The sequence below is a fragment of the Humulus lupulus genome, chromosome 8 (assembly GCF_963169125.1).
Source record: "Humulus lupulus chromosome 8, drHumLupu1.1, whole genome shotgun sequence".
NCBI lineage: Eukaryota > Viridiplantae > Streptophyta > Magnoliopsida > Rosales > Cannabaceae > Humulus > Humulus lupulus.
Genome location: NC_084800.1, coordinates 11,269,796 through 11,291,198, shown reverse-complemented (window position 1 = coordinate 11,291,198; position 21,403 = coordinate 11,269,796). Strand labels below are relative to the sequence as shown.

Sequence of the window (21,403 nt, the reverse complement as noted above, 5' to 3'; positions counted from 1 at the left end):
TATAAAAAAATTATTAAAAGTGTCACCATATTAAATTTTAACTAGGACCCTTTTCGGGGGAAAAGTTGAGAACTACCTATTTTTAGGAGTAGTTAACTAAAATTAGACACTAAATATATTTAGTTGAATTTTACCCATTATTATCATGAGATTTCCCAAATTACCCTTATTTGAGCACATGATTCTAAGTGTTGTTGTAATGTGTATTATATGTGTCATATTATAATTAAATTGGAAATACATTCTAATTGTAGTGTGTTTAAGGAGAAAAAAAAACATGTAATTGAATGGGTATAATGGGTACATCAATTGAAAATTTGGGTATTAAAATAAAAGTTAAAAATAGTGGGTAAAAATTAAAGTGGATCATTTAAAATGGGTACAGAATCTAATTTCAACCCCTTTTCGGCTCAAGGTTGGCCTAGGTTAAAACAAATTGGATCCACATCTAGAGCCCATAGACTTTTTTTTTTTTTTTTAAATTAAAACACCCTCACATTAAATTTTGGTTAGGACCCAATTTGGCTCAGGGTTGGCCTTGTACCCTACCATACTAATTAATAATGTCTCCAAATTAATAAAAATATAACATTATTCATTAACAACTACCCAAAAATATAAAGAAAACACACTAGAAATTTAGTCATTTATACAATTGAACTTTAAGATTTGAGGACAAATAAAAATATATATGTGTGTAATGTAATAACATATTAAAATTACACATTATTATTTGAAATCAAAAAATCACTACTCATACAGCAAGATACTAACAAATTACCTATATATAAGTCTTTAATTAAAAATCAGTTCTTTATGGCGCATTCTTTTTTTTTTTCAAATAAACAAATAATAGTAATTTATTTTGATTACTTTTATATGATATATTTTTTAAAACTTTGTAAAATATGATAGTTTTTTTTTTCTTAAATTTTTTATGACATTTTTTGTTTACATTTTTAATGAAGTTTTTTTCTCGTATATTTGTAATATTTTATTTGTATACTATATTTTATTTATTTTATACAACTTTAGTAGCTAGTTTTAATATGTTTTGAGGTTTTTATTTTTATAATTTTAATCTATTTGTCATTCATATTTTATAAAACATTTTTTACATTATTTTTTGAAAAAAAAATGAGAGCTTCTTCATCATGCTTTTTATTCCTATTTTTTCTTCTCCTATTCTTTAATTTTTTTATCTTCTTCAACATTTTATCCACAATAATCGGTTACTATTATTAAAACAATTTTTTTTTTTTATGTGGTAGTAATCATATGTCATAGTCAATTTTTGTAGTGATGTGTGGTAACTGGTTACCACTATCAAAATCAGTTTTATTTTTTAAGTAATGTGGTGGTAATTGGTTACAACGATAAAAATAATTTTGATTTTTTTTTAGTAATGTAGGATTATCAAAATACCAAATGAATTGTAACTGTTTACTTAGTGAAAAAATATTGATATTAAAAAAACTAAATTAATTGTGAAGGTAACTAGTTACAGCTAGCTCTGAAAAAAAAAAAAAAGAGAACCAGTTGTGATTGTAACCAGTTACTTAGGTAGAGCTAGAAAAAAATAGGATCCAAACAAAAAATCTAAACTGATCAAACTGGTTACAGCAAGGTTTGAAAAAAAATCAGATAAAAAAAAGGAGGAAATTACATCATATATGAGATTTTTTCTTAAACCTTGAAAAATAGGACAAGTTTTTTTCCCTTAAGTTTTTTATGGCATATTTTTTTTAACATTTTTATGGGAGTTTTTTCTCCATATATTTGTAAAATATTATTTGTATACCATATTTTATCTTTTATACATTTTTAGTAGTTAGTTTTGATTTGTTTTGAGATTATTTTTATAATTTTAATCTATTTGTATTATTTTTTATCATTCATATTTTATAAAATATTTTTTTTACATTTGAAGAAAAAAAATCTGAGACCTTCATCACCATACATTTTATTCCCATTTCTTCTTCTTTTCTTCAATTTTTTATCTTCTTCAATCAACATTTTATCCGTAGTAACTGGTTATCAATATCAAAACAATTTTGATTTTTTTTGTGATAGTAATCTTGTGCCACTGTCAATTTTTTTTAGTAATGTGTAGTAACTGGTTATAACAATAAAAATCAGTTTTATTTTAAGTGGTGTTGTAGTAACTAGTTACAACTAAAAGAATAATTTTTTTTTTTTTAGTAATGTTCCATTATCAAAATATCAACTGAATTGTAACTGGTTACTTAGTAAGCTTTGGGAAGAAAAAAAATTGATATGAAAAAAATAAACTAAATTGATCGTGAAGGTCATTGGTTACAACTAGGTATGAAAAACAAAATAGATATGAAAAAAAAGATCTAGTTGTGATGGTAACCTGTTACTTAGCCAGACTTGGAAACAAATAGGATCGCAAACAAAAAAGCTAAACTAGTCATAATCGTAACTGGTTACAGATTCAGATCTAAATAAAAAATAACCAATCGACATGGTACCTACCTAGTTACTTAGTCAGGTGTGAAAACAAAAGCAGATATAAACAAACAAATCTAAATTAATCGTTATTGTAACTGGTTACAGTTAGATATAAAAAAAAATCAGATATGAATAAAAAGAATCATACGTCATTGCACCCAGTTACTTAAAACAGATCCGGAAAAAAAAACCCAGAAATCATAACAGATCGTGACTGTAATCGGTTACAGTTAGGTTTAGAAGTAAAAAAATTAAATATGAAGTGCAAAATCAGATTTGAAATGACAAAACCAGATGTGAAAAAAAACAAAGAAGAAGAAGAAGAAGAACTTGAAGGGTGGATGTACGTCGCAATCAGGGGCGGGGGCGGAGGTGTGTCGTCGTCGTCGGGGGCAGGGCAGAGGTAGCATCGCCAGCGGAGAACTAAGATGAGTAAACAAAATGGGAGAGGAAAGAGGAAGAAAGGAGAAAAGAGAGAGAGATATGTCGTGAATGAGAAATAAGAGAGTGAGAGAGAATTTTGTGTATTTATGATTATAATAATCTATTTTTTATATTATATGGAATTACCATATTAATTTTTTTTTTTCAAAACTTACCATATTTTGTACAATTATTTTTTCTTATAAATATAAAAACTATGTTTATTTTTCCCATATTTATGTAAATTTCTCAAATTATATACAAGTTTTATTAATTATTTTTTATTAAAAGTGTTGCTACAATAAATTTTGATTAGAGCCTAATTTGTCACAAAACTGTCCCATGCTAAGACATGTAAGACCCAAATCTAATACCCCTTAACCCAAGGACTCTCATTTTTTTACTAAATTATATACAAATTTTATTAAAAAAAATCCCCACATCAATTTTTGACTATAATTCAACTTGGCTTAGGACCAGCTCCATGATACCTTATGTTTGGGGTTTTGGTTAAAGAACGTAGGATATTTTTATGGTGCATATCTTTTGTATTTTTTGGGTCGTGAATAGTTTTGGCGCAGTTTTTTTTATGATTGTGTATATTGTAGTTATTTAGAGCATCCTGCAAATTTTCAAGAAATTTCAAATAATTTACAGTGTAAAAAACTAGGTTCAAACTTCAAATAGACTGTTTTCCACACGCATAAAAAAAAATTAGTCACGAGTGCAAAACTTGTTTAAATCTAGTTTCGGCACTATAAATTATTCAGAATTTCCTGAAAATTTGCAGGATACTCTAAATAACTACAATAAACACGGTCATGATAAAAAATTGCGCCGAAAATAGATAAGGTATGCACCAGTGATTCTTTTTAAGGTATGCATCATAGAAGTATCCAAAGAGCATATACTATTGTTCATTGTCTATTGTTTAAGTTGAGTAGCAACTGAAATAAATTGAGGGCCAAATTTTTTTAATAAAAAATTATATTATTATATATACAAAATATATAAATATATATATATTTTTAATTTTTGAGGAGAATCCATGCCTAAGTAGACCACTAAGCCATCTTAAACTAGGCATGTAAATGGGGTGGGTCTGCCTCACCTCGCTTCTGCCCCGCTTCGCTAACATTCCGCCCCACCCTGTTCCGATAAGTTCCTTGGAGCGGGTCGAATCAACCCGCCCCAACTGAATTAGGGCGGGTGTGCCTCGACTCGTTTAACTTTTTTTTTTAAGAAAATTTGAATTATAGTTAAATTAGATTAAAAGTAAGAAATTGAATTCTAAATAGTTTATACAGTATACATTATATGACCTAATTTCAATAAAAAAAAGTTTCGAAATATATATTATATCATTTGTAAAATCACAGTATACCTGGAAATTTGTAATCTATTTTTCTTGACTAAAGAGAAAAAAAGAATACTAATATAAAATGGTACCATAAATACATATAATATATACGGTGGTTCGAGAAAACAGTGATTGGCTTTTGAAGCCTAAGGCTCAAGGAACATCGTGGTGGTGGTGGTTCTTCGTGGAACGGAATGTGGTGGCCGGATTGGAGGTAAAAAGTTTCGGACTCCATAGATTCCAACGAACACCAAAAATGAAATCCTGTGACTTTTAACCCGATCCTTGGTTGGGTTGTGCTCGCATGAAAGTGTTGAATACGATGGGGGTGGTGACTCGACTCACAACGACCCAAGGTAGTTGAAATCTCGTCAGAAACTTTGGGAAAACCCAAAACCGAAGGCTCTGTTGTCCGTCTTAGGTGGTGCGTGAGGGCTCGAGCTCGCGGGGGTCGAAGCTTCGGTGGCCTTCGAAGCTCCTTGGCCGGCGCGTGTTGCTGGAGGTGGCAGCGGGGAAGGCGGCGATCGGGCTCGGCAAAGTTTCAGGCGAGAGAGAGGGAAGGAGAGAGAGGAGAGAGAAAGAAGAGGGGGCTGAGTGTGAGTTTTTTTTAATTTAGTTATTTATAAAACTTTAATTTATTTTTAGGACACGCATTAGTTTTTAGGACTTGCTTTGCGAATCCTAAAAGAAATTATTTAAGGACTCTCAACGTGAGTCCTAAAAAGTCCAGGAGATTGGAAGGAATTTGTAATTTTTTAAAATTCAAACTTTTAGCACACACAAAAGTTTTTAGGACGTTTGTTAAAAAAAATTCAAACTTTTTTAGGACACTCATAGTTTTTAGGACTCACTCCGCGAGCCCTAAAAGAAATTCTTCACAAGTCTAAAAAGTTCAGGAGCTGTTTTTAGGACTCGCATCTAGGTGAGTGTCATAAAAGGGTGTTTTTGTAGTAGTGCACTATTGTAGAACCAATACTAAGATAACCTACAAATAATAATGATAAGAAAAATATATAATAATTACATATATTTCAACATAATATTTTTTTAATATTGGGTTTGAGTATAAAAAAAAAAATTCCGGGCCCATTTTGTCATACCTATCTCAAACTCTCCTCGGGACAATATTCAAAAGCCCATATAATGCAACAAACTACAAAGAAAACACAATATATTGTATTAGTTTAATCACAATCTAATTAAACATAATATTAATCCAATCTAATATAATTTAATCTCATCTTCTAGTTACGTAGGACCATCTTGGTCTAAAAAAAAAACAAGCTTTGGGTTGTTGTTGATGACATGAGTATCATTTGTTCAAAAAATGCAGGAAATCAGAAAAGATACGAAAGATGAATTATTAAAGATAAAATACTAGTTTGACCTTTGTGTTTTTTTCGAATACGCAATCGGTCTCTGTATTTTGTTAAATGATAATTCAGACTATGTATTTTAGAAAATGGATCAAAATAATACCTTATACCCAATTTTGGTAAAAAAAAATTCAAATATAATATTTCATTCTCAGCTACTTGACCACTTTCTCCGCTTCTCTGATCCCATCGCATCACTAACGACTTGAGAATTGATTTTATAATTAAAAATATTTTGACCGAAATTGGGTCTAGAGTACTATGCTGATCCATTTTATAAGCATTCAATGTCTAAATTGTCATTTAACAAAACACAAGGGTCGATTGCGTATTCGGGAAAAATATAGGAGGCATCATTGTAAAGAATAGAAGTTGATAAGACTATTGAAGGCAGGCATCACAAGCAATAACAAATGTATCTTCAACAACTTTGTTGAAGATAAGTTATTTGTATTATTTAACTTAGCTGATAATATTATTATAGCTAGTGCTCTAAATGTTAGTGATAGCAAATTTTTTATTATTAAAGTAGTAATATTTTTTTCCAACTAATTTAATGAATAATTATTTTGATGTAAACTATTAATAGCATAATTTGGATTCACGAATTATATAAGGATAATTAATTTCGAATTGCTCTTGTATCTTGATGTTATGCTGTAGGTCCTTAAAAATATGTCATTTGGTGTGTTTCGTTTGTTTTCAAAACTTTATGTTTAAGGGTCTAAGAGTAACAATGGTATTTTAATCACCCTTAATCCCTTTTTTTTTAAAGTTTGGTCATTATTTAGGATAAATTGGAAAAATGAGGTTTCTTCTACACAATAAGAAAATTTAATTGTTGCATGATCGGTATTATTAGACTTTTAGTTAGAAATTTCTGTAAAATTAAGAGTTTTTGGCCTTTTAAATATGATTGGTATTTCTTTCAAAAATTTGTATTTTCTCTGACTAATTTTGACCTATACAAAATATTGTTCGATTAACCATTTTGACGAAATTTCTTTTGTCCAAATTTTTTTTTCTACTAATTAAAATATATTTTTCACTTTTTGTCAATATATATATTTTTCACTTTTCAATATTTCTTTCTTCTCTAAGATTGGGTTTCGTGTTACACGAAAATAATTTATCTCTAGCCTTATGTGAATCACGCTCATACCCTTCGTGGTGGAACGTTAATGACTTATATATTCACCCATAATTAATTAATATTCCAAACTTGTGGTTATTGTAGTAGAAAGAGTTTACATGACCACCGATAAATAAAAACAACAAAGTATAATTAAGATTGCTCAAGATCCAAATTAATTTCATTATCCCGAACTAATTTAATTACAAAAAATTAGATATTTAATTATAAATGGATTTGATTGGATTTGAAAAAATAGATATTGTTTGGATTTGATCGGTTGGCAGATGAAAGTGTGAAAATTTAATTAAGAACCAATCAAATTAAATTACAATTAAAATTTTTTTGAACTTAATTTTTGACATTGTAAATTATTCCGAATTTTCTGAAAATTTGCAGGATGTTCTAAATAACTATAATAAACACGATCATGAAAAAAATCGTCCAAAAACTATTCACGAGCCGAAAACACATAAAATATGTACCGGTGATACCTTTTAAGGTATGCACCGTAAAAGTATCCAAAGAACATATACTATTGTTCATTGTCCAAGTTGAGCAGCAACTGAAATAAATTGAGAGCCAATTTTTTTTTAATAAAAAATTAGACTATTATATATACAAAATATATAAATTTATATATATATTTTTTTAATTTTAGAGGATAACAATATAAATTTATACATATATTTATGAAGAAAGAATTCAAAAAATATATTATATAAAATTTTTAAAAAGATTAAAAAAAAAAGTTAGGAGGAATGGCCACCCCTAGTCCCTTCTTCCGTCATTGAAACTAAAGAAAGATATCTTAAATTAGCTTAATGATTTTGCGGACTAACACCTTCCCTTCAATGGGGTGTTAGAATTTGAGATTTTTTGTTGAATTCAAGATAATACCTCATTACAAAATTTAAAATCCACATTTGAATCCATGCTTAAGTAGACCACTAAGTCATCTCAAACTAGGCATGTAAATGGGACAGGCTTGCCCCGCCTCGCAAACATTTCACCCCACCCTGTCCCGATTAGTTCTTTGGAGTGGGTCGTGTTGACCCGCCCGGCTAAATCGGGGCGGGTCTGCCCTGATCTGTTTAACTTTTTTTTTAAAAAGAAAATTTGAATTATAATTAAATTAGATTAAAAGTAAGAAATGAAATTCTAAATAGCTTATACAATATACACTACATGACCCATTTCAATAAAAAAAAAAGTTTCGAAATATATATTATCTCATTTGTAAAATCACAGTATACATGAAATGGATATTTGCATTTTTCTTGACCAAAGAGAAAAAAAGAATATTAATATAAAATAGTACCATAAATACATATAAAAATATATCACTATTGTAGAACAAGCACTAATACATCCTATAAATAATAATGTTAAGGAAAATTTATAATAGTTGCATATATTTCAAAATAATATTTTTTTTAATATTAGATTTAAGTATAGAAAAAAAATTCGGGACAAAGACGTCTCGTTGGGTAGGGGCCCCGCTTCACCTCCCATTTTGTCATGCTTATCTCAAACCCTCTCGGGGATAATATTCAAAAGCCCATATAATGCAAACTACAAAGCAAACCCAATATATAGTATTAGTTCAATCACAATCTAATTAGACATAATATTAATCCAATCTAATATATTTTAATCTCATCATCTAATATTCTTTTCCTTAATTTACAAAAAGGCACAAGGGTTTGGTACACACTAGTAACGTAGGACCATCTTGGTCTACAAAAAAAAAAACAAGCTTTGGGTTGTTGTTGCTGACATGAGCATCATTTGTTAAAAAAATGCGGGAAATCAGAAAAGATACGAAAGATGAAAGCAATAACAAATAATGTATCTTCATCAACTTTGTTGGAGATAAGTTATTTGCATTATTTAACTTAGCTGATAATATTATATATAGCTAGTGCTCTAAATATTAGCGATGGCAAATTTTTTATTATTGAAGTAGTAATATGTTTTTCTAACTAATTTAATGAATAATTATTTTGATGTAAAATATTAATAGCATAATTTGGATTCATGAATTATATAAGGACAATTAATTTCGAATTGCTCTTGTATCATGATGTTATGCTGTGGGTCCTTAAAAAATATGTCATTTGGTGTGTTTCGTTTGTTTTCAAAACGTTATGTTTAAGGGTCCAAGAGTAAAAATGGTATTTTACTCACCCTTAATCCTTTTTTATTAAGTTTGGTCATTATTTAGGATAAATTGGAAAAATGAGGGGAAAAAATGAGGTTTCTTCTACACAATAAGAAAATTGCATGAACGGTATTATTAGACTTTTAGTTAGAAATTTCTGTAAATTTAAGAGATTTTGGCCTTTTAAACATGATTGGTATTTATTTCAAAAATTTGTATTTTCTCTCTGACTAATTTTGACCTATACAAAATATTGTTCGATTAACCATTTAGAGGAAATTTCTTTTGTGCGATTTTTTTTTCTACTTATTAAAATATATTTTTCATTTTTTGTCAAAAAATAAATATATATATTACACTTTTCAATATTTCTTTCTTATCTAAGATTGGGTTTTGTGTTACACGAAAATAATTTATCTCTAATCTTATGTGAATCAAGTTCATATCCTTATTCACCCATAATTAATTAATATTCCAAATTTGTGGTTATTGTAGTAGAAAGAGTTTACATGACCACCGATAAAAAAAACAACAATTATTAATAGGGTTGTTCAATATCCAAACCAATTTTACTATTCCAAACCAATTTAATTACAAAAAATTGGATATCTAATTATAATTGGATTTGAAAAGATTAATGTTGATTGGATTAAGTCGATGATGGGAGTGTGAAAAATTAATTAGGAACCAATTCAATTAAATTACAAGTAAAATATATATGTATTATATACTATATATAAATATATTTATTTGGATTGTTGTTATTTTTTGATGCTATGTTTGTACTTTGTAGGTATTGTTATTGTATTCATGTTATGTTACTATCTAAGTATTTTAGTTATTGATATTGAGACATCAGTTTTAAATTTGAATAGTTGTATTGTAAATTTAATATTTCAACAAGTTAAAGTAGTAATTGTAAGGACTTAATATAATATTATTGTTAAATAGTGTTTTGTTTTTTGTATGTTTTTTTTTATTTGTTAATTTTTTTATATTAAAATTTAGGTTCAAATATAAAATAGCATATCTAATCTAATTACAATTGGATTAGATGATGATTTCCAACATCTAACATTTAATTGGATTAGATTGGTTAGGGATAAAAATATTAGATCGGATTAAATAAGCAACCCTACTTATAATACTATTTTCCACATTTTAAAAATAATATACAACATCAAGTACTGTATATGCAACTATTTTAAATCAACAAATTATAAATAATTCTCCCCACACAAAAAAAATTATATATAATTCAATTCATGATTAATTTTTCTTGCTTCATTGATCAAGCCATATTTATTAACTATCACTTAAAACATTACTATCAACTACAGAAAGCATATGCATAATTTGAAAACTATATGTTACGAGGGTCGTTCATCTAATTTATCCCTAAAAAGACATATGTACATGTACACCTGATTGGGACCTATACTCTAATCAGTAGAAGAAATCATTGTTATAAGTCTCTTACTTACCACGTTATCAAAAAAACAAAAGTCAATTACTTACAATAGAGAAAAGAAAAATCAGTATATCTCCATTACGCTAGTGTGTTGCTTAGAGTCACGGGCTAACATTTTGACACATTGAAGCCAAGCGTGAGGGAATGCTAGACGTTTGGTAATTTCTCCTCCGACCAGAATAAAAGATCCCATTGAAGCCCGTGCGGCACCTTGACTCCTCTGAGCCAAGGTCAGCCTTCCAACCATTCGAATAACAATGGGCACATTTTTCGCGCGACCGTGTGCCTCTGCACACTTTCGTTTCTCGAACAACTCTCCCTGAGTCATGCTCTCAAGCATCATGCATCAAGGCTATCTAGCCAAGACACTCACACTGTCCATAGGTTTTCACTATGGCAAGGCAAATCCCAACATCGATGCTCACCCAGACATTCGCAAGTCAAGGTAGCATGTGTGGCTAAAAGCCAACACCTCCCATCATGCCCCATTCAATACTATCCGATTGGCTCACGTCACAGACCAATGATTTTCATACGTCCATGGTCCAATCCTCAAGACACCATACCATCGTGCATTTTGGCAGGCCCTCGAGATTGGCTGCCAGACTAGTAGCGCACACTGGACCTCTGTCCTGCTCAAGTATAATGCACCCTCCAATGCATGCATGCTAACAAGTCCCACGAATGACTTCCCGTGCCATTTCGTGTAGAGATTCATGGCCATGGCGCGCCACGACATCTCTCGAAGGTTTGGGCCACGTTCCATGCAAGCGGCATCCCGGCAAGCCAAGGGAACCGTACCCTTAAACCTCTAGCAGCACACTTTGACGCACTACCGGGGCTGCCCGGTAATGTCCATGAGTACTCCTACTCATGGAATATGAGTCCCCTCGTGGTCCTCATATGCCCGCCCTACTAGTCCTCCCAACTAGTAGTAGCTCACTTGACGCACCTGCGCCAGGGGGTGGTGGAGAGCTGACACCAGGTACTCCCTCTACAAAGAGCCTTCTGAGCTTTTAGCCTTCTACCAGGAGCATATATGATTTTTGCTTGGGAGACATATTTGGCTTCCAGCTCACCAATTCTTCGAATCTCCCAAATCTGATCGTACCATTGCGTTCATTGACCCTTCAATATGGAACCTACCAAGTCCCGTCTATTTCCGGGCAGTATTGAAGATATTTATGAAAATGTCACTGCCGTACAAACTAGGCATCAACATGCTCACCAGCCTGCACCCTCGCGTGCGCATCTGACCGAGCGCCATCCTAGCTTGTAACATTCCATCATTTCACCTTTTGACTTATGAAAACCTTATCACTTCAATAATTTCGACTTAATCATCTGCTAGGCCTATTATCCTTATGTGTAAAACACTCACACCAAACCTTAGGTCCATATGACTTCATACCCAATAGTTATGCTTACCCGATCGAGCGTAGCACACTTATGCTAAGCTCGTTTTGACTTTGCATCAATACCACTGATTATGTATACCTCCCATCAAGAATTGATCTAATGTTTCTAAAACCATTTTTACATCATCAATGAGACCTTAATCATACCTCAATTACATTTGGTAAATCCATAAATACTCAATTTTACACAGAAATACTAGTAATCGACATTGTACTATTTTTCACTACTTAACCTATTTTGCCTTCTATATCTCACTTTCATCACTTAATTCCATGCCTTGTCCATATTTTTCATACTTTCTTATATCTTGAGCACATCAAACACCCATAAAAGACAACTCAAATGCCACAAGGTTAATAATATTGAGCATACATATAGACATCACATACACAACTTTTATACTTATACATGAAAACACTTATAAGAATATGCATATGCTCAAATTATACATATTGTATGATATGTAATGCAATGAAATCATATGATTATTGGCTATATTATATCAAAATAATGTGGGTGCTACACCCATGCCACCGTCACTATTTAGAATTCTCCCATGAAGTAGTGTCGCTGCACTCGAATACTCCTTGCACACATGAACTCCTCCGAGTCCATCACGTTGCCCCTCCAGTCAACCAAATAGCCCTTGGAACACTGACCCCAAAGCCAACACATCTTTTGATTGTTGCTTTCCCACCAATTTTCCAATGCCTACTCTCTTATTGACAAGGAGGAAATTAAGGTGCACCCCCCCTCAGGGTGAGGTTCGCAAACCAACCGTTCCCAACGGCACCTACGAAACATCCTTCCATTGAAGGCATGTCTCTCTTCAACGTGGCACTTGATAACTCTACAAAATAGAGTTATTTTACCACTTTTATGTGCTAATTGTTGCTTAATTCTTGAGTTTTTAATTGATTTATTAAGTTTTTAAGTAATTTTGAATTTATTAGTCTTATTTTGATTTTATATTATTTTGTGTGTTTTTATAGTTATTTTGTTGTAAAATGTTGTAGTTAATTATTTAAATTATTATTGTTAAGTTAGGAATAAAAATATGCAATTTTGAGCTTAAATGTTTAAGTAAATTAAATTTTAATTAATATTTTCATGGAACTTTTATTGTGTATTTTATTATTGAAAATATTCAGTTTTAATTTAATTTATGTTGATTTTTGTAGAGGATTTGTTGCAATTTTTGCTCTTGAAAAAGCAAGGAAAATATGGTGGTTCAAGGAAAAGAAAGGAGAAGAAAGTTGATATTTATCAAAAGCCCAAACCAGCCATGGCCCAGGCCCACCATTTCCTCCAGCCATTCCATTGTTGTGCCTCACGTTCAAATGCCACCTGAAGCTTCAATGGTCCACTTGATGCATTCCTTCACCTCACAGCCATGCATCAATGAAGCCACACCTCCAGCTGTCCCTCACGCCTGCCATCTCTCCCAGCCGCCTGGCTTATATCACCATTTATTCCTCATCAACTCAGCCCAACAAAGAAGCCAGCAAGCCCATCACTGCCACCCTTCATGCCAGCAAGCCCATCACTGCCACCCTTCATGCCAACACCCAAGCCTACGACTGCTTTCAACCTCCCACACAAGACTCAACAGCCACAAAGCAACATCTTGAGCCCATAAATTACTCAAGTGTACCATTTGTCCCATTTGTCAAAAATGCCACTTTTTACCCTACTTTCTATACATTTTACCCCAAAACATAATTATTACACCCTATAATTTACCCATATTTTCTATTTTATTATTAAGTTAATTAATTTAATCAATTTAATTAATTTAAATTGATTATTTTAATTTACTTATTTTTGCTATAAATAGGGAGTTTTGAAGACCATTTAGAGAGTCCATTTTTAAGGGAGGTTACCATACCAAAAACTCTACACATTTCAAAACCTCTCTATTCTCTTCATCTTCTTCTTCTTTTTTGTTATTTTTCTATGTATTTTTAGAGGAAAATTTTGGAGGTTTCTCCTCCAAATTTTCCTATTTATGTTTGTAATTTTTAGTGTGTATTTTCTATTCTAGTTATGTGTTTCTAATCTTTTTAAGATTATTAAGGTGATGATGAAACAATATGTAACTAGATAGTATTTATTTTGTATGTTGATTTCCCATTTTGTGCAACAAAGTTTATGGAATTTTCTTCTTCAAATATCTTCTTTCATCCTAAATATCATGTATTTTGAATTGTTAGCACATATCTACACTTTGTTCTTCATTAGTGCTAAAACATAATATTCTTTGTGTAAGATGTGTCATTAAATTGTACACATCCATGCTTAGAACAAAAATATTATGTTTTGCCTTATAAATAATGTTCATTGATTTATTTGTTATTTCATTAGATTGATTTACATTAAATGCTTTGAAATTATAATTTTGAAAAGTGAAGAAAAATCCTATCTTTTTAGAAATAATTTGTGCTTAAAATTATAAATCTATTTAGAAAATGATAGTTTGATTTATTTTAACTATCACTAAAACTTGGGAATCAATGTACTTATAAATATTATTGAACTTATATTTTGTGGATTCTAATTCTTAATAATCTTATTTTACTATCTTGATTTTTACTTTTAATTTATATTTATATATATTTTATTTCATTTTTATATTATTGTATTTTCTTGTATTTTCATTATTAAAAAATCTCATCAATCTTTGGAACTAGGTTAGAATTTATTAATTTTGGTTTAAAATAAGTTTCTCTTTTTCGATTTTAGTCAACTCCTTTGGGTTCGATCTCGTGCTTACACGAACACTATTCTATAAATACGATTCGTGCGCTTGCGAGTATAAATATTTAAAACATACCCGTTTTGGGTCCATCAGCACTCATGCCAACTATAGCCTTTATGCAGTATCTAGTGCATCCTTGCACACAGACTTCGCGAAGTAGTCTCTTAGACTTTTGGCCCTCCGGCCTTACTGCATACCCATGGCTTGATGCGAAATGGCCACTCCTGACCATAAGCATAACTGCTCCTCTGAGCTTCTACAATGTGGTCAATGATCTGACATCATTCGAAACCACTACACTGCCTTCTGGCTTGTGCTCATGCTGACTCTCAGCATCGTGCCTCAAGTTCTGCCTCCAAATCAACCTTGTCTAATTGTAGACATCCTGTCAAATCTTGATCAACTTGACTGCACTTTACCTCACATATGAGGTCTGAAGTTGTCCCAATCTGCTATCTTCCTTCGGCATATGTTCTCTGACTCATTTGGCTTGTATTCCCATAAACATGTGTCCCCATAAAACACTAAGCATGTCCCATAACATGCTGCAAAACCTGCCCAATGTTGGTCTCAGCCTACGCCCATGCATATTGTCTATCTGTAGTTTCAATTGGTCACCTGACCTACTCGCATTAGCCATGCATGTCTTCGCACTGTACAACCCATCTGTTGTTGTGTTTTTCTCTAGATTCACACACCAAAACTGAACAAGTACCCTGACCCTTCGACCATATGAATTAGCAGGCTCCCCCACTTCAACTTGGGAATAACTTCTCTTCTCGAGGTGTACCTCTCAAGGTATAGCTCGCAAGCTAACCGCTTTTCTCGTGCGGTCCCTCGTTCCATTTATCACTTTTGAAGATGATGTTGAACTAATGTGTCAGCCATTCTGACTCTTCGCCCCTCGACATCTCTATGTTGCCTTAGTACCTGAGTCTTGTTGACTTTCACCTTAGGCAAACGTTGCACTGATGTTAACTTAGTACCTGAGTCCTAACGACTTTCACCCTAGGTAACTGGCTCTGTATTTGTCTCTGAGTCTCCTTGACTTTACATTCTGAACAACTAACGATCTCCATGATAACTCATCTCGATGCTTTCGTAATGGAACATTGGTCTGCTATTTGGATGTTTGAACCGTGAAGGTCTCTCCCCCACTTCAACTGGTTGCGTCCTCGACAACTTTCCCACACGCAATAATTCGTGCAGCACCATTGTTGATTCCCCTATGCGTGAGCTCTCCACATAGCTATCCATCTTCCACATGCTAGCATCTCGCCCCTCCGGGCAGCTTCTCTAGGCTTCTATGGTCACTAAGTCCTAATAGCAAGGCCCTCCGGCCCACATTTGAACTCAAGCACCATCTCTGCTTCCTTAAGCCTTCTTGTAGTACTAAGTTTCCTTGTCGTGGCCCTCCAGCGCTCTCAAAACTCTAGTACCATTCTGACCATTGCGCGCGGTCTACTTGGCCCTGCAGGGCTTTGATGCATATATTCCACAACTCAGCATCTCCCACGATGCCATAGTGTTGCCCACACCAGTTAATCACTGTGAGGCAACACGTTCCACTCAATTGTCTCGGCGCCTCCCTTCTTGGGTGAAACAAGATAACATGTAGACACCTCCAAGTACGACTGCCCTCTGACGATCGCGGCCACGGCCACCTTGGTCTCTCTGTGATGCCATTTGGCACACAAGTAGCAACTGAAGCATTCTATGTTCATCTTTATCTAGTTCCCCAAATCTATCCACTCTCGACTTCTGTCGTGATTGACAAGAGTCTGACGACCACTATTATGCTCACCCATTCTTGCGTACAAGTTCCCTTTTCAACAACAGCGCTCCAAGCGACTTACATTGTCACTCAGGCAAACCTGAACTAGTGAACCAAGCAGAAAACCTTGACCTCTCGATCAAACCTTGTCTCGTGTCACTGAGCTCCAACTCTTTTGTAGCACCTCTCCACAATTGCACATGGTTGTTGTCTTTCAAGCATCACTGAGCTTTGATTCGAAGTAACCATAACTTGTCCCCTCTCTAGGATGTCCAGTATTCCCACGAAGAAGAGCAACCAAGTCTCATCCCGTCTGAGCCTACTAATCATTTCTAGGTGACTAAAAGGTTCAACGACATCTATCCAAGCATCCAGACCTTTATGGTCCTTCAGCACGCCTACATCCTTTCTAGGATGGGCAAACCAGGTTCACCCCAACTTGAGATGAACCTGGCTCTGATATCAACTGTCACGGGCTGACATTTTGACAGCGGAAATGCCCGTGCGGCACCCTGACTCCTCTGAGCCAAGGTCAGCTTTCCAACCATTCGAATAACAATGGGCACATTTTTCGCGCGACCGTGAGCCTCTGCACACTTCCGTCTCTCGAACAACTCTCGCTGAGTCATGCTCTCAAGCATCTATGAGTGCAATAATGCATCAAGGCTATCTAGCCAAGACACTCACACTGTCCATAGGTTCTCACTATGGCAAGGAAAATCCCAACATCGATGCTCACCCAGACATTTGCAAGTCAAGGTAGCATGTGTGGCTAAGAGCCAACACCAAGCTGACGTGCCAACACCTCCCATCATGCCCCATTCAATACTATCCGATTAGCTCACGTCACAGACCAAGGACTCCCATACGTCCATGGTCCAATCCTCAAGGCACCATACCATCGTGCATGTTGGCAGGCCCTCGAGATTGGCTGCCAGACTAGTAGCACACACTGGATCTCTGTCCTGCTCAAGCATAGTGTACCCTCCAATGCTTGCATGCTAACAAGTCCCATGAATGACTTCCCGTGCCATCTCGTGTAGAGATTCATGGCCATGGCGCGCCGCGACATCTCTCGAAGGTTTGGGCCACGTTCCATGCAAGCGGCATCTCGGAAAACCAAGGGAACCGTACCCTTAAACCTCTGGGAGCACACTTTGACACACTACAGGGGCGGCCCGGTAATGTCCATGAGTACTCCTACTCATGGAGACATATGAGTCCCCTCATGGTCCTCATATGCCCGCCCTACTAGTCCTCCCAACTAGTAGTAGCTCACTTGACGCACCTGCGCCAGGGGGTGGTGGAGAGCTGACACCAGGTGCTCCCCCTACAAAGAGTCTTCTGAGCTTTTAGCCTTCTACCACGAACATATATGATTTTTGCTTGGAAGACATATTTGGCTCTTAGCTCGCCAATTCTCCGAATCTCCAAAATCTAATCATACCATTGCGTTCATTGACCCTTCAATATGGAACCTACCAAGTCCCGTCCATTTCCGGGCAATATTGAAGATATTTACGAAAATGCCACTGCCGTACAAACTAGGCATCAGCATGCTCACCAGCCTGCACCCTCACGTGCGCATCTGACCGAGCGCCATCCTAGCTTGTAACAAGCCATCAAAGCCGGCAAGTTACACTTAGCAAGTAGTCTAAAAAAAGTGATACTGGGATGGGACCCCATCACTTATCTCTATTGGAATAATATACATATCAATAAAGATGCAATAATGGTAGAGTTGCTATAATTTGATTCTTTTATACACTTAGTGGAGCTTAGTGGAGCTTTTTAGAGTATTATATGGTATGGTGCCTCTTCTTTTGTAAAAGATAGTGCATTGGTCTCAACCATCCAAAAGAAGTGAAGCTTAATGGCAAAAAGAAGTGCAAGAGTGAAGCTTAATGGCAAAAACAAGTGCACTGGAGAAATTTGATAATGGTCAGGCTAAGATGCAAATATTATATTTAATATGTATTTTCTATCATGGGTCAGTCAAGCAAGTAATTTTTTCTCTTTTTTTTATTGGGTCTTCTCGCTAATCTTGTTGGCCATCGAAAATTACAAAGAAGAGTCTCACCAGCTCTGTCCCCGAAATCATGTTATTTAAAAATAAAACCAGTGATGATAGTATGACACAATGACCTATTTCCACTTCAGAAAGAGTCTTTAATCTCTCTTTATCAAATAAAATTTCACAATAATAGTGAATTTATCATTATAATAAAATTCTATAAATATACCCCAACCATAACTATTTCACTAATAAATCCACTCCACAACACACACTACCCCTCCCATTGCCCATGGAAGGCTTCACTTGGGTTTCCTACGCCGCCGTGTGGCTCGCCACGGTGGCTCTCGTCCTCCTCTCTCAACGTCTTCGCCGCAGTAAACTAAACTTACCACCCGGCCCAAAACCCTGGCCCATAATCGGAAACCTCAACTTAATAGGCCCATTACCACATCGCTCCATTCACGAGCTCTCCAAGAAGTATGGCCCCATCATGCAACTCTATTTTGGGTCATACCCAGTGGTGGTTGGCTCCTCCGTCGATATCGCCAAAGCCGTCCTCAAAACCCAAGACCTTATCTTCGCCGGGCGTCCCAAAACAGCAGCCGGAAAGTACACAACCTACAACTACTCCAACATGACATGGTCCCCTTACGGGGCGTACTGGCGACAGGCCCGAAAAATGTGCCTGATGGAACTTTTCACTGTCCGAAGACTAGACTCATACGAGTACATAAGGAGGGAAGAAATGAACGCCTTGCTCAAAGTCTTGTATGCGTCTGCAGACAAGCCCATCGCGCTGAAAGAGCAACTCTCCAATGTGAGCCTTAATGTAATAAGTCGAATGGTGCTTGGGAAAAAGTACACGGACGAGTCTGAAAACGCCATCGTTTCACCGGAAGAGTTCAAGAAAATGCTAGATGAGCTTTTCTTGCTTAGTGGAGTCCTTAACATCGGTGACTCGATACCTTGGCTCAATTTCTTGGACCTTCAGGGCTACATCAAGAGAATGAAGGCTGTGAGCAAAAAGTTGGATAAGTTTTTGGAACATGTTCTGGATGAACATAACGAACGAAGAAAGGGTGTCAAGGATTACGTGGCCAAAGATATGGTCGACGTGCTTTTACAGTTTGCTGACGATCCAACTCTTGAGGTCAAGCTTGAAAGACATGGAGTTAAGGCTTTTACTCAGGTAAGTCTTAATTTTTTTTTAAATTGAGTCAGTCACTTATGGACTACAATTAAAATTATTTGTGAGAGTGTGACATGTCCATTTTCAATTGGGAAATTAGATATTTTTTTTAATGTCGATAAGATCCCTCATGTTTATGTGTTGTCCTAAGAATTGAAAAAAAATCTGCTGTATCGAATTTTTTATCTCTTCGTTATTCTACTAATTATTGTAAGACACATCATTTATTTATAATATTAATATAATTGGAAAAAAAAAATTATAAATAATTTAAATATATATTAAATAAATAAATAAGGTGTCTTAAACTAATTAGTGGGACATGGATGAAATAGGAAATTAAGAACAGTAGATTTTTTTTCCTAAGAATTAAGATTAGTGTGTCATATCCGACCAATATAATCATGACACTTTATATTTAATATGTCATTTATAAAAAAATTGCTACTACTTTTTCACAACAAACAAGTTAGATTTTAATACAAAATATCACAATTATATTAGTTTGATATAATATAATATACACTAATAAAGAGTATTGGTATTTCATAATGACACTACATACTTTTATTTAGCGATAACTCATAATATTTATTAAATTCAAATAAATGAAATAACATGTTAAATTGCACGTGAAAGTATTTTTTAGCTAGCGAGAAAAAAACAAATAATATGTGAGATTAAGTAAGTAATGATGATTGAGTGAACATGGGAGTATACTTACTTTGACATGTGTATACAGGACCTAATAGCAGGTGGAACAGAGAGCCCGACAGTGATAGTGGAATGGGCAATTTCAGAGATGTTAAAGAAGCCAGAGGTTTTCAACAAGGCAACTGAAGAATTGGACAGAGTGATCGGAAGAGAGAGATGGGTTGAAGAGAAGGACATAGATCAATTACCCTACATTAACTCTGTCGCCAAAGAGATCATGAGATTGCACCCGGTGGCCCCCATGTTGGTGCCAAGGTCTACCCGCGAGAATTGTCAAGTGGCGGGTTATGACATTCCCAAGGATACAAGGGTCCTCGTGAGTGTGTTTACCATAGGGAGGGACCCTAGTTTGTGGGATCAGCCTGAGGAGTTTATGCCGGAGAGGTTTCTAGATAAGTCAATAGACGTGAAAGGCCATGATTTTGAGCTCCTTCCATTCGGGGCGGGTAGGCGTATGTGCCCCGGTTATAGTCTTGGTCTAAAGGTGATTCAGTCCAGTTTGGCTAATCTTTTGCATGGATTCACATGGAGATTACCACCCAACATGAAGGCAGAGGATTTGGACATGAACGAAATTTTTGGGCTTTCAACACCCAAGAAGATTCCTCTTGTTGCAATTTCAAAGCCTCGACTTTCACCTCATCTTTATGACCTGTAATTATGTTATTTATGGGCTTGGTTGGGCTTATTTAAATTAAAAACAACATCTCCAATAATAACTCTATTTCTAGTAGTTTATTTAAGGGAAAAGTTGAGAACTATCTATTTTTAGGAGTAATTAATTAAAATTAGACACTAAATATATTTAGTTGAACTTTACCCATTATTATCATGAGATTTCCCAAATTACCTTTATTTGAGCACATGATTCTAAGTATTGTTGTAATGTGTATTATATGTGTCATATTATAGTTAAATTGAAAATACATTCTAATTGTAGTGTGTTTAAGGAGAAAAAAAAACATGTAATTGAAGGGGTATAATGAGTACATCAATTGAAAATTTGGGTACCAAAATAAAAGTTAAAAATAGTGGGTAAAAATTAAAGTGGATCATTTAAAATGGGTACAGATCTAATTTCCACTTTATTTAATTTGCAAAGCAAAATAATTTAGGGAAACAACTCTACAA

At 34.3% G+C, this 21,403-nt stretch overlaps 1 protein-coding gene across 1 annotated transcript; it reads left to right on the top strand.

The window, feature by feature from the left end:
• The first annotated feature begins 18,621 nt into the window (after positions 1-18,621).
• Positions 18,622-21,104, top strand: LOC133794551 (trimethyltridecatetraene synthase-like). Its single transcript, XM_062231845.1, has 2 exons — positions 18,622-19,558; positions 20,301-21,104. Exons 1-2 carry the CDS (start codon positions 18,659-18,661, stop codon positions 20,928-20,930), a joined length of 1,530 nt encoding a protein of 509 aa, XP_062087829.1. The 5' UTR covers positions 18,622-18,658; the 3' UTR covers positions 20,931-21,104.
• Positions 21,105-21,403: the final 299 nt, after the last annotated feature.

What these genes read in the sequence shown, in the direction of transcription:
- LOC133794551 (XM_062231845.1), top strand. Translation starts at nt 18,659, where the DNA reads ATGGAAGGCTTCACTTGGGTTTCCTACGCCGCCGTGTGGCTCGCCACG. An exon ending in GAGTTAAGGCTTTTACTCAG is followed by an intron (nt 19,559 to 20,300) that starts GTAAGTCTTAAT and finishes ATGTGTATACAG; the next exon opens with GACCTAATAGCAGGTGGAAC.